General features: G+C 37.1%; 1 protein-coding gene across 3 annotated transcripts in view; it reads left to right on the top strand.

Annotated features, from left to right (window-relative positions):
* Window positions 1-12,908, top strand: part of Cwf19l2 (CWF19 like cell cycle control factor 2) — a 73,321-nt gene extending 60,413 nt beyond the window's left edge. For 2 of the 3 annotated variants that reach the window (XM_021206823.2, XM_029543322.1), the window contains 3 exons: window positions 555-635; window positions 6,889-6,990; window positions 9,338-11,366. In XM_021206823.2, the coding sequence (XP_021062482.1) occupies window positions 555-635; window positions 6,889-6,990; window positions 9,338-9,481 (327 nt within the window). In that variant the 3' untranslated portion in view covers window positions 9,482-11,366. Of the gene's footprint in view, window positions 1-554; window positions 636-6,888; window positions 6,991-9,337; window positions 11,367-12,727 lie in introns of those variants that run through there. The other variant, XM_029543321.1, reaches the window with a different exon arrangement.
* The last annotated feature ends 223 nt before the right edge of the window (window positions 12,909-13,131 follow it).

The following is a 13,131-nucleotide window of genomic DNA, read 5'->3' on the forward strand; positions in this document are numbered from 1 at the left end:
CGATCGGGTCCAGCTGCGGGTCCCCTCTCCAGTCCGCTCTCTCCCTGGCAGTGCACCGCAGCAAAGATCTAGCCTTTAGTTTCAAGAGTAATTTTTCTTTACATGTTTACTCCCTTGTGGTAGGGTCTGAAATATTTTTTGGTAGCCACAAATCATATACAGTCTTTTGATGTATGGAAGAAGAATAGTAAAATTAAATGAATTTATTTGAGTAGGTTTCTCTGAGTATAAAAAGATTGAAATGTTATATTCATAGAGAATGCTCTATCTTAAATTGCTTAATTTTCTCAAGGACCACATTTTGTCACATGAAATTGAACTGATCTATAGAGTTAATAATTAGTAAAAGAATATTTTCTCTGATTAAAAGTCAGGCATTTACAAGTTAAGTAGTTCTAGGTTTAGGTCTTCTAATTAAGGCTTTCACCCATTCATAACAACAGTGTATCCTGTGCACTGTACCCAGCATTCACCTAAGAAACAAAACAAGAACCAGTTTCTTTGTATTTGCTATTCTATTGAGTTTTTTCATTTTTCAATTGGTTGTTTCTTAGAAAGCCATAATGGAATCTGATGAAGAATGGTCTATGAATAAGAAGTTGATTGATTTGTCTTCAAAAGATATTAGAAAGTCTGTGAGTATTAAGTTTTACTAATATAAGAAATTAATGTAGTTTTGAAAATTTTTTTGAATGCCCACCTCTTGTTTTAGAATTAGGCTTTTTGGCTGATTTATTAAAGGTAAAATATACATTGAGAAGAAAGTATTTTCATTTTCTCTGGCTTATAAAATGCTTATTTATTTGTAAGGCAGTTTATTTGTATAAATAAATATTCTGGTCCTCAAACCTTGCCCTATTAATCCCTAAATCAGATGTGGTGGCCCCTATTTTCTGCCTTGAGCATCTCAGGAGAAGGGCATTTTTGTCATCGGTATTACAACGAAGGAAACAATTTTTATGTGGGCTTTATTTTAAATTTGGGATACCTCCCCATTTTTCTGTCCCTCCCCTCCCTTTCTTACCCCTTCATTTAAGAAGAAAAGTGTGTGTGTGTGTGTGTGTGTGTGTATACATGTCCATGTCCTTACCTTCTACTGTGTTTGTGACAGGGTGTCTTATATGCTACTATAGGTCACACAAGCCTTCAGGGATTTTCTTGTTTTTGTATTCAGTCTTGACACAGGAATTCTGAGATTATGGACTTGTAAGGTTACATCAAGTTGTATTGGGTTCCGGGGATCCTGACTCAGCTCTTTCCACTTGTATGGCAAGGACTCAATAAGCCATTTCCATTGCCCCAAATTTATTTTTCTACATAGAAGTTTCCTGGTATATTCTTAGAACATAGTAGTTGGTTAGATTATGTATTTACTACTACTACTTTGGAAATTTGCTCAAGGATATATAAGTTTTGACTTGCAGGTTCACTTTTTGATGCAATATAGTAAATACTGACTATTCTTTTGAAGAAATAGAATTTTAACAGAATAGAATTTTTTTTTGATTTTTTTTTTTTTTTTTTTTTTTTTTGAGACAAGGTTTCTCTGTGTAGCCTTGGTTGTCCTGGAAATTACTCTGTAGACCGGGCTGGCCTCAAACTCAGAAATTTTCCTGCCTTTGCCTCCCAAGTACTGGGATTAAATTTCGCCCAGCAAAAATTAATAGGCATATAGATTTCTTTTGAATTTTCTTTTAAAATTAACTCATTCTATAAGTCTTTATTGCATGCCTAATGTTTAGCAGCTCTTTTTCGGTATACACTGGGTGTAGTAGTGTGGACTGGTGAGATGGCTCAGTGGTTAAGAGCACTGACTGCTCTTCTGATGGTCTTGAGTTCAAATCCCAGCAACCACATGGTGTCTTGCAACCATCCATAATGAGATCTGACTCCCTCTTCTGGAGTGTCTGAAGACAGCTACAATGTCCTTACAGATAAATAAATAAATCTTAAAAAAAAAAAAAAGAAGAAGAAGAAGTATTAAAAAATTCAATCTGTGCTAATGCCAGCAAGGCACCAGTTGGTCTTGTTCTCATCTTTGGCAAACTCTCTGACCAGGTGCTCTGAAATCACACCACCTGACTTGCTAATTTCCCACTGGCTGGTCACAACCATGCCAGCCCCACATTCCCACAGCCTTTTGGGATGCACTTCTTCCAAACACATGCTTTACTGCCATACCTTTCTCTCTGGAGCCCAGTTGAGCCACTGTGTGAAGGAAAACACCACACAAACTTAGTTCAGAATCAATGGTAACTCAATCACTGGGTGAAACAACTAACATCCTAATTATAAGCCATTCTAAGTTAAATTCTCCAGTAGTGGATCCAAACAGATCTGCCACCTGAAATGGTGTCTCCGCCTCCATGCTCCTGTCCTCCAGCCCACTATTCTTTTCCCCTTTTGGTGTCCCTCTGTCCAACCCAGAAGTTCCACCTACTCGCCCAGTGATTGTTTTTTTTTTCATTAGAAGGGCCACTTGAAGTCCTGAATGCATGATTCACTCCTTGTCCCAGGCAACCCCTCTTGGGGAAGGTAAGTTAGCCTCAAAATAGCACCAGGGCTATCCAGAACAGAGTAGATCAGAATAAAGAAGATGGTTGTCTTTATGGAGCTTAGTATAACACAGGCTCTCAATTCAGCCTGCATGCTAGAACTGGTCTTCTAAATGGAGTGGTTTGTTTGACGCATCTTAATGTCTATTGGCCACTTGTAACTCTTTATCTTTGTTGAAGCATGGCAAGATTTCCTCCATGTTTGCATGTCAGTTGGTCTTGTCATGCTGTTCTTGTTCAGGTAACCGTACTGTGAGAATTGTTGGGTTCCTAGGTGACACTATATGGCAACAGGTATCCTGAGCCCCTGGCTCTTAAAATGTTTTGCCCTCTCTCTAGTGACTTTCCTTGAGCCTTAGGTATAGGATTTGCATTGTAGATGTATCAGTTGGAATTCAGATCCTTCCTTATTTTCTGCATTTTTGACCAGTTGTGGATCTCTGTAATAGTCCCTGTCTATTGCAAAAGAGAAACTTCTTTATGAGAGGTGGTAGCTATACGTTTCTGTACTCATAAGTATGTAGAACACAGATAACCATATTGGGTTAGGACAATGACAGTAGTAGGTTCTGCCCTCAGGTCTGTGACTTCTCTAGCCATGAGTAGTTGGCTAGGTTTGTAGAATCAGAATGAATTTCCTACTATTGTGTTGGCCGTAAGTCCCATTAGACAGCTTAGCTTTCATTACTATCAAGATAGAATTACCACTCTTATACCATTGGGAACATCTTACCAATTTCATCATTGCTAGAGTTTATAAGCTTTACAGCTTGGTGGAAGTATGGACCGCTCCTCCACTTTGGCAGCCTGCATAATCCCTTCCTGTACTGTGAGAACCAGTCTTCAGCAAGGAGCTTTCCAGTTTCAAGTATAGTTTAGTTCCTCCACGTCTGAATATTGCTTGTTCTCTTTTACTTGTCAGTCTTAGTTCTGAAACTTTAGATTTGAGTGGATAACCTGAGGTATCTGAAGAAGCCAGTAAACTAGTAGGGACCAATGGAGGATGAGGTACGAAGGAGCTCTGGAGAAGAGGATTGCAGGAGGCAGGTGCTATGAAAAGGGTAATGGGGACTATGACTTTTAACTGGGTATAAGTGAGAAAGCATAATACAGGGTGATTGGGAAGGAGGAGAGATAACATTAGGAACATTTGAAAAGGTATAGGGGCAATACACTGTTTTATAAGCCATGCTCTATCTAACAAAACCCCAGTGCCAGGCTTGGGAAACCTTCCTTCAAGTTGTTGGTTAGAGGAATACAACTACCTCCTGAAACAATATAGGCTTTTGCCATTTGCCCTTGCTTACCTTCTGGAACTTGGAGGTCAGACTCTATTTCTGTGCATACTGTTAAAGTGTGATACTAGAGCTCCAGCAGTTTTCCTTATGATGGACAAAGTGGGAAAAGGAGAGTGCTAACAATTACAAATATGCACAAATACAGATATGATGTGTGTGCTATTGCCATATCTATCAGGCCACACTTGTAACAGCAGTACTACAGGCCCCACTTACTGGAGCATTAAAGATGATATAAAGGAGAAGTTATGACAGCAGCTGTTATTTATAGTAATGTTGTGACTCTATTTACCATCTTGGCAAGAACCCCAGTGGTACTGAGTGTTGGTATATGTATTAGTCTTCTTTGTTGCAAAGACAATGGCTTAAAATGCTGCACAGTTATCTCACATCAAACTGTAGAGATGAGGTGTTCTTTTGTTTTGTTTTTTTAATGAACTGGGACTGAACCTGGGGCTCTGCATGTAGGACAATTCCCACTGAGCTAACTCACCACCCTCATTTTTTTTTCCCTAAGTACATGTTCATTGTTCTTCCAAGCCAGGTTTGAGCTGTCTGTAACCAAGTCTTTCCTACTTTAGCCTCCAGAGTGACTGTAGGCCCCTGACATCAGCTCTCAAGATGAGTGGATGCCTTTATCTTCTCAATTGATGGAAGCTACCTGAATCTATGACTTGTGACCCTCCTCTGCCTTCAAAATGAAGAGTTACATACATGTCAGTGTTTATAACTCAGACCTCCTAAGCTCTTATAAGTATCCTCAAGATTGTGACATGATTTTCCCTGTCCAATCACTAAAATATTAGGGCAGCAGGAGGCCTGTGATTGGACAGGGATAAGGAAGGCAGAGCTAAGAGTTACAGAGACAGAGAGCATTTGGGGGAGAAGGAGAAGGCCAAGATGGAGGCGGACGTGAACCATCGTGGCTTTAACCAGCCACGGGTAGTTATGATATCATAAGGTTAAAATAACCTTTTATCATTATCAATTACTTCTGAAATTGTTTTATTGACATCTTGTAAATTGAGAATTTATTGCTACATCAATCTGGTTAATTATAAGCTTCAAGAATTTTGATTTACTTGGTTACTGGAATGTGGGACTGTTGATTACAGGAGTTTATGGTGGAGAGGGAACTAGTGGTTCCAGGGACAAGTAAGCCAGACGCTGAGGGGATAGCTGGAGAGAATTGCTAGTGGCAGGAGCACAAAAAGCGTGCTGGTCTGGCTCCTCTGGGGAGTTATCAGACTGAGAAAACCAGGAGCGCTGAGAGTTGGTGGATTCTTTTTTAATATTTACTGCAACACATGATTACATTTATCTCATGTGAATAACACAGCATCACAATTTCATTTCAAGACATTTAGCTTGTTTACACCTTTAATGCCCCCTTTGCCATGGAAGATAGCATATTCAGGGCTTTGACATATTCAGGGTATACTAGAAAGAAAAAGAAATAGTGCTGTCACTGTGCATTTCTTCAAGTTTTTTTTCTCAAAGTATTGCATGCTGCATGCCTGGTTACCTAATTTGGTGGTACAGCATACAATGGAACCTTCTTTCTTTTTTTTTTTGGTTTTTCGAGACAGGGTTTCTCTGTATAGCTCTGGCTGTCCTGGTACTCACTTGGTAGACCAGGCTGGCCTCGAACTGAGAAATCCGCCTGCCTCTGCCTCCCGAGTGCTGGGATTAAAGGCCTGCGCCACCAGGCCCGGCTGGAACCTTCTTTCCTTTTGTCACTGGACCGCTTTGCACAAAGCATTTTTGTACCTATAAGGTAAAATTTTAGCTGAGGACTTGCACATAAGTCATTCTCTTGGATATTTCTAGCAAACCTCAGAATGCTTTATGTTTCTCCTGAGACTCAAATGTTACAAATTGTCTGACTTTTCATAATCATAAAAATCAGAAATTTAGAACCTTGTCTGGGTGTTCTGTATTTTTACCTTATGTTTTTTTTCTTGATTGCTATGGTCATACATAATGACTCTCTTTAAAATACAGAACATAGAAAATATAAATGCATAAAATAACATTTTTATGTTTATACTAACTTGGAGACTGATTTTTTTTTTTTAAGTTCATGCTTTGTATTGGTTCTAATTATATGTGATTTATAATGATTCGAGATGACGTCTCTGTTCTTCTCATACAGTACTGCATACTCCAAAGTTGTTCTTTCCTAAGTACTCAAAATCAAATATGTGTAGTTAGGAATATGTGAGTCTGTATTCAGATGAGTCAGTGCTGATCATGTGGTGGTGTTAGAGAGGAAACTTACTGTATATTGACTAACCTGAATAATTTCTAATGATAGAACTGGGAACTTAGAAGAAAAATGTACAAAGATACAAAATCTATTTAATAAAAATAAAGTAAAAAAATATAGCTCTTTTCAACCAGTGTGGAGATTAAAACTCCCTTCCCTTCCGCATGTCTCTATGTGTGTTTCTTTGTGTCTGTGAATGGGTATGTTTAAGTGTGGGGGCATTTACGTGTGTGTGTGGGGGGGTGTGGGTGTGAGTGTGGGTGTGTGTAGAAAGGGAGGGAGAAAGGATACCAGATTATAAAATTAGGTTGGTAAGCTAAATACTGTTATATTTATTTTACCAGTCAGATAAATAATTTTATAATAAAGAAGATAATTTTTTAATAGTGAAGATTTTATATATCTGTAAACACAGCCATATATATAATCAAGCTTCCTCTTCCTAAGTAAAATATGGAAAAACATATGTTCATTTCTGTAATCTTAGAAAAATTATCCCTTAGCTGTATAAAATATTTGAATGCCTTTTTCCTATTATCTCCAAGAACAGGAAAGTATTTACTTTGTTTGTGAAGTAATAGACTTGGTGAAGGTCTGGCTGGATGAAAGGCTGTCAGAATAAATTCTTTTCCTTGGAAGGTTAGGTCATTGGAATTTTGTCATGTGCATTATTCTGGCAGGTGATTATTTTTCTCATGTCAGAGAATCAGAGCAGGAAGTTAAGCATAGCTCTCCCATTTCATGTGTGATCTGTGTGTTTACTTAGGTGCCCAGAGGATTGCCTTACTTTGCTGTCAACTTTGGCCTTCAGGGAGGTTTTGCCCACATCATTGAAGATCAGTACAAATTTCCTCATTACTTTGGAAAGGTATAATCACAAATTTGATAAAACCTTGGGGTATAACGTTAATACTTCCTTGTGAAAGAAAATTAAAAGTTTGATACCAGAAATTGATAAGTTTTTCCCTATATAAGTAGGGAGGGTATGAATTAGGAAGAAACAATAAAGATAAACCAGAATATAGAATATTTATGATAGAGTCAGAGACATCATTGTGGAACCAAACATTTTTGGCAGTGTGCTCAGTAACTGTAATATTTTCCTTTGGATTCAGGCAGCTTTGTCCTGAAAAATGATGACGATTGTTAACACTTATTAAGGGCTTGCAGTATGCCTGTCTACTCTCCTAAGCAGTCATCTAGTACTCACAGTAACTCTGCTGTGTAGATTTTGTCATAAATACTTGTTGTACAGGTAGGAAAAATCTAAACTACAGAAACGTTGTGTAATTTGCCTAGGGTTATGTGCTGAGTGAGAGAACCAGATACCACAAGTTATGGCTAGTGCAGAAAATACTTTCAGTTTTTCGTTTATAGTTAAGCTACAATCTAGGGGAAAAAAAAATGACTAATTTCACACAGGTAGGTTCTGGATATATATGAAAGTCCCAGTCATTTGATTGCCATTACTTTCTTTCAGGGAGGAAAAACAAAAAACAAACAAAAATGCCTTCCTAAGAGTATATTCCTTAAATTAGAGGACTTTTTACTAAGTATCTATAAGTTCGTGTCAGTCACTAGAATGAAATTAATTTACCATTTGAAATTGGCAAAATGAATTTGGGCCTAGTTCAGGCCTTCTCTCATACTACTCTTTTTGTGCCTGGAGCTTCAATAATCTTTGCTAAGAGTTCACAATTACCTATGCTGCTTTCTCTTCCACTACACTGTCATCTGCATGAGATCATCTTCTACAATGAATATAATGTCCTGAGAGGAAGCACAGATCTAAGGGTTTTGATCCAGAACGTACTGTGCTGACATCTTTAATGAGTAACCAGATTCCAAAGTCGTATGCATCTTTGAATTATTGCTTATAAGTTCTAACATAACCCATTCTTATCTTTTTTTTTTTAATTTTTTTAATTTATTATTATTTTCTTCATTTACATTTCAAATGCTATCCCTAAAGTTCCTACCACTTAGCTGAAGATGTTTTTGAGCTGCCTTCACATCCTGAGTGCTGAGTTTCCAGGAGTGTACCCCTAAGCCTATTCTTATGTAGTCTTGTAGATCAGACTAATAGCTTCATGCATGTCAGGCACATACTCTACCACTCCATGAAGTTGCATCTCCAGCCCTTGTTTTTTGCTTTTTGTTTGTTTGTTTTGAATTTTTGTTTCTGTAGAAGTAACCAACCAAACCAAACAAAACCTTTTTTTTTTCACTTCTGTGAAAAATCCTATTATTCACTAGGGCTTTCTAAATGTTCTTTAGCTCTGGAGTCATAGTTTTAAATTTTTGCTTCAGAGAAAAGGATATCACTACCCCATTGTTTTGTTTTTAAATTTTCATTAGGAGAATTGCCTCCTCTTCAAATATTAATCATGTATTGTGGTTTATTTGATAGAATTTTAAGATTGAATGGTTGTTTTCCCTCTGTGTCAGAGCATGCTTTTTATGAAATACTTGGATCCTTCTTTGACCTGCTGCCCAAGCAGTGGCTCAGACAAGAGGAGAGTTAAGAAATGGACTCATTCAAAATAAGGGACTGCACATGCAGTCAGTGTTGTAGAGATGGTTTCACACAGACACATAAACTACTCTTTCTCAGACTCTGTTGTTTATATGGATTGATGCCAGGAACCACTAAATCTGAATGTGTCCAGTTTCTTCTGAGGACATTCACAGAGTACTTTCTTAATGACAGATGGTGCCCTTTTCTGACTTACCCAATCATGTATTATTTATTGGTTGGTTGGTTGGTTTTAAATGCCTTAAAAATCTGCTTTGCTAGTTCTCCTTTCCCAATGTACAGATGACACTTTATTCTGGTTCTTACCACATTCCTTATGAGCTTGTCATTGAAATATTAGTTATCTTTATGACCACAAAAGTTAAATTTCATTTTCTTCCTCCCTTTTGCTACTAATTTTATAGATATACTAATGAACAACCAAGTTGACCAATTGCTTCCCAGAAGACACCACAAAGACTCACAAAGTTTGCAGCTAAGATTGAAAATAAGGTTTATTTTGTTTGAAACTAATATGAAATATTTATACATTGTCACAAAGAACTACTTAATATTATATTTAATGGCATGATAAATGAGTAGGTCCACTTTTATTGCATTTTGTGTGTGTGTGTGTGTGTGTGTGTGTGTGTGTATGTGTGTATACACATATATCTTTTTCTTTCTTTCTTTTTAAAAGGAAATCATTGGTGGTATGCTGGATCTAGAACCTAGTCTATGGAGGAAGAGGATCCGAGAAAGCTTTGAGGACCAGAGAAAGAAAACATTGCAGTTTGCTCAGTGGTGGAAACCATATGATGTCACCAAAAGTAAAAGCTCTTAAGTGTAGGTTATGTTTCATTTTCTATGCTGAGCCCATTCAGTTTATGGCTATTATATTTACAAACAACTGTTCCTTGGGCTGTAGGGAAAGCAGCAGCAGCAGTTGGCCACTCTAGTCACTGACACCCATGTTAGGTCAAGCTGTTTTGTTCCTAATGATTCCTGGAAATGTGGTTTGGGTGACCATGGAGTAAGAGCAACTGTATCAATATTATCGGCTCACATTTCATTCTGTGTCTACTTCTAGATGTACCAAATTACTCAGTTACTCTAGAGAAGGACTTGTTTCTAGAGGTCTAGCAAAGCTACAGGGGAAAGTGGGTCTGCTTCCAGGTAGAGTCTACCACCTAGCTTCTTTTGTTCTTTTTAAACAAGACTGGATGTATTCAGTACTAATTGAAGTTTATTTTCATAGTTTCATGGAAGAGTTTCTTTACTAGTAGCATATAGTATCACTATGCATTATCTTGGTTTAAAGAAAAGGATTAAAGGATTAAATGATAAGGAAAATATTCATAAATACAAACTTGTTTGTTCTAGACCTTGAAATAGTCTGAATTTTGGTAATCATAAAAACAATTGTTGGAAATAACACAATTTTCAGTTGTTTGTAGTTCATGTAAATCTAAAGTCTGTAACCAAATCACTGTATTGGGATTGTAATGTCTCAAATATTAATGTAAATGTCCAGGGGATGTGCTGTTGTTCCAACTTGATTAAAGGTACTTAAATTTTATTGTTCTCAACAACATTTGATCTTGAGAAAAGCTTGGTTTTATAAAATATGAATTATAGTCTTTTTAACATGCTTTTAAAAAAACGAATTATTACGTTTTGTTAATGCCTAGATGAAGGGTGCCGCAGAATAACTCATTACGTTTATTTTAATGTCAGCTTGTCAATGTTTCCATATATATCATTTGAATGTTACAATGGCAACTGTTTTTTTTTTTTTTTTTTCTGTAAGGTTTGTCACTTACAGACTGAGGAACAGCTGGGGATCTTCTGATATCTTTACGTGATAGCTTCAGGATAGTTGGATTTCCCCTCTTCCTTAAAACTCCCCCAGAACAGCTATTCCAATGAAAGCTGTAAGAAGTGGGGTGAGCCAGAGATACCCAGATGGTGATGAAATGTGACATTTCTATATTATGTTTGTCAAACTTGACCTACCTAAATTTAAGAAGAGTTGTAGGGCTGATCATGGTACTAGAAGCCTTTAATCCCAGCAATTGGAAGGCAGGCAGGCAGTTTCCCTTGAATTCAAGGTTATTCTGCTCTACATAGTCAGTTCCAGGAGAGCCTGGACTGCATAGAGACCCAGCCTCAAAAAAAAAAAAAAAAAAAAAAAAAACATAATCTTGCTTTTGATAGGAGAAATGTGAAAACCTGTGTGACCATTTTAAAATGGTTGCAATTTATTTTCTGCCTACAAATGTATATTACATTCAAATTCTCCTAAGGAAGCCCCATTGTAGTGAGACTTTAGGCTTAGACTTATATAGTTCAGAGTCTCTTCGAAAGCAAGATAAAGAGTCATTGAGGTATTTTTCTGTTCAGTCTGAAGGCCTGTATACTTAAGAAACAAAATATCTGCACTCTTCCCAGTAGATACGCCATTAAACCTACAGTATTGAGAGAAGCATACGTTAGTTCAGTGGGTATAGTAATTGAAGAGGAATGAAGGTGATCAGGAGAAATGTATGAGTCCATACTCTCTAGTGAGTCTAAAATTAAGTTAGGCTTATGTTACTGTTTTCTAGAGCCTCAGTCTGTTCTTGAGAAGAGTCTAGCTCTTTCCTGTGTTATTTGTACTCTGGTTTTTCGAGACAGGGTTTCTCTGTATAGCCCTGGCTGTCCTGGAACTTCACTTTGTAGACCAGGCTGGCCTCAAACTCAGAAATCTGCCTGCCTCTGCCTCCCAAGTGCTGGGATTAAAGGCGTGCACCACCACGCCCAGCTGGCGTTATTTGTACTCTTAATTTAGCTGAGTTGGCTTTCTTTTACATAAGCAATTGTTCAAGAATTATGCCTGCAGACAAGATAGAGTGACTGTATTGCCCCTTTGCCTCAAACCACAAGCAGGTGACATATTTCCTGATTTCCAAGTAAGGAGAGTCAGAATCATAGAACAAAGTTCAATAATGGCTGAAAAACAGCAAACAGGAGTAATGATAACTCTTAATTTTGAGTATTCCCATGCTGTGGTTCAAGGAAGGGAATATAGGGAAAGCCATTGCGTTATTTGACTTGAAGAAAACCAGTTTTGAGTATAGAAAGATCTAAAACGGGGCTGGTGAGATGGCTCAGCAGGTAAGAGCACCTGACTGCTCTTCTGAAGGTCCTGAGTTCAAATCCCAGCAACCATATGGTGGCTCACAACCATCCGTAACAAGATCTGACTCCCTCTTCTGGAGTGTCTGAAGACAGCTACAGTGTACTTACATATAATAAAATAAATAAATAAATAAATAAATAAATAAATCTTAAAAAAAAAAAAAAAGAAAGAAAGAAAGATCTAAAACATAAGGCCTTTTCTAAAGGAGAATTTGCTGAACAAAGGTCTGCAAGGAGTCATCTTTTACCATATGTAAGAGGAGGCTTTCTTTGGCTAAAGATTAATCTACTTCAGAGAGTTAGCAGTAACATTTTTTAATTGTTAGAATGTAAACTATCATAATTGACCGGGAATAGGGAGAGGGAGCATAGGGTAGAATAGCCTCCATAATTTAGAATTATTGCTTCAGATGAAACAGATCCTAGAAGAGGCAAAGATATCAAACTGTTTCCAAGAACTTAACTGCAGTCTAAAGCAAAGCTCAAAAATATAAAAATAACAAATATTTTCATTAGAACATGTTGAAATGTTTGAAGTCCAATCAAAAAAAACAGCCATGCATGGCACCAAACTGGCAGCTGCTTGGGTAGGTAACTGTTTTCTTTTTCTTAAAAGATACAGTACTGTTATACAAAAAAAAAAATGAGGAATTTATAGTATCCAAAAGTAAAATTACAAATAATAGTGAAGATATTTAAAGTAAAGGAATAGAAGTGTGTACTGTTGTAAGATTGCTGTTCTATTCTTGAAGTGTTAGTAATTTAAATATAGACATCTATAAGTTAAAAATATATAGATATAATTTGTAGAGAAGACCTTAAGATTGAGAAAAAATATAGTTGACAAAGCCAACAAAGAAGATGAAATAACTCAGCTGCAAAACCTTCAACCTGCATTTTGTCCTGCCAGCATGATGTGCTAAGGTGAAGGTTGTACCAAAATTATGGGAGTGGTTCATCTTGAGACCCATGCCATGTGAGGGAGCCAACTGACATCACTGCCGGGAGGACCAGAAATAACAGGCTGGATGGCCCAAAGACCTAGGATAAAACAAAACACGCCAGGTAATAATAATAATAATAATAATAATAATAATAATAATAATAATAATAAATAGAAATGTAAATAAAGAAAATATCCAATAGAATAATAAAAGTAAAGAAATGATTACTAATGATATTCTGCGATGAATGCCAGACAGGAGACTGCCATAGTTAGAGAGGCCATCTGTGGTAACTGAGTATTTTGCTGGGTTTAGTAGCCTGGGCTGGCATTTGTGTTCTTTTAGGGTCTGTATGACATCTGCCCAGGAT

This window comes from Mus pahari, chromosome 10 (assembly GCF_900095145.1).
Source record: "Mus pahari chromosome 10, PAHARI_EIJ_v1.1, whole genome shotgun sequence".
In the NCBI taxonomy this organism is placed as follows: Eukaryota; Metazoa; Chordata; class Mammalia; order Rodentia; family Muridae; genus Mus; species Mus pahari.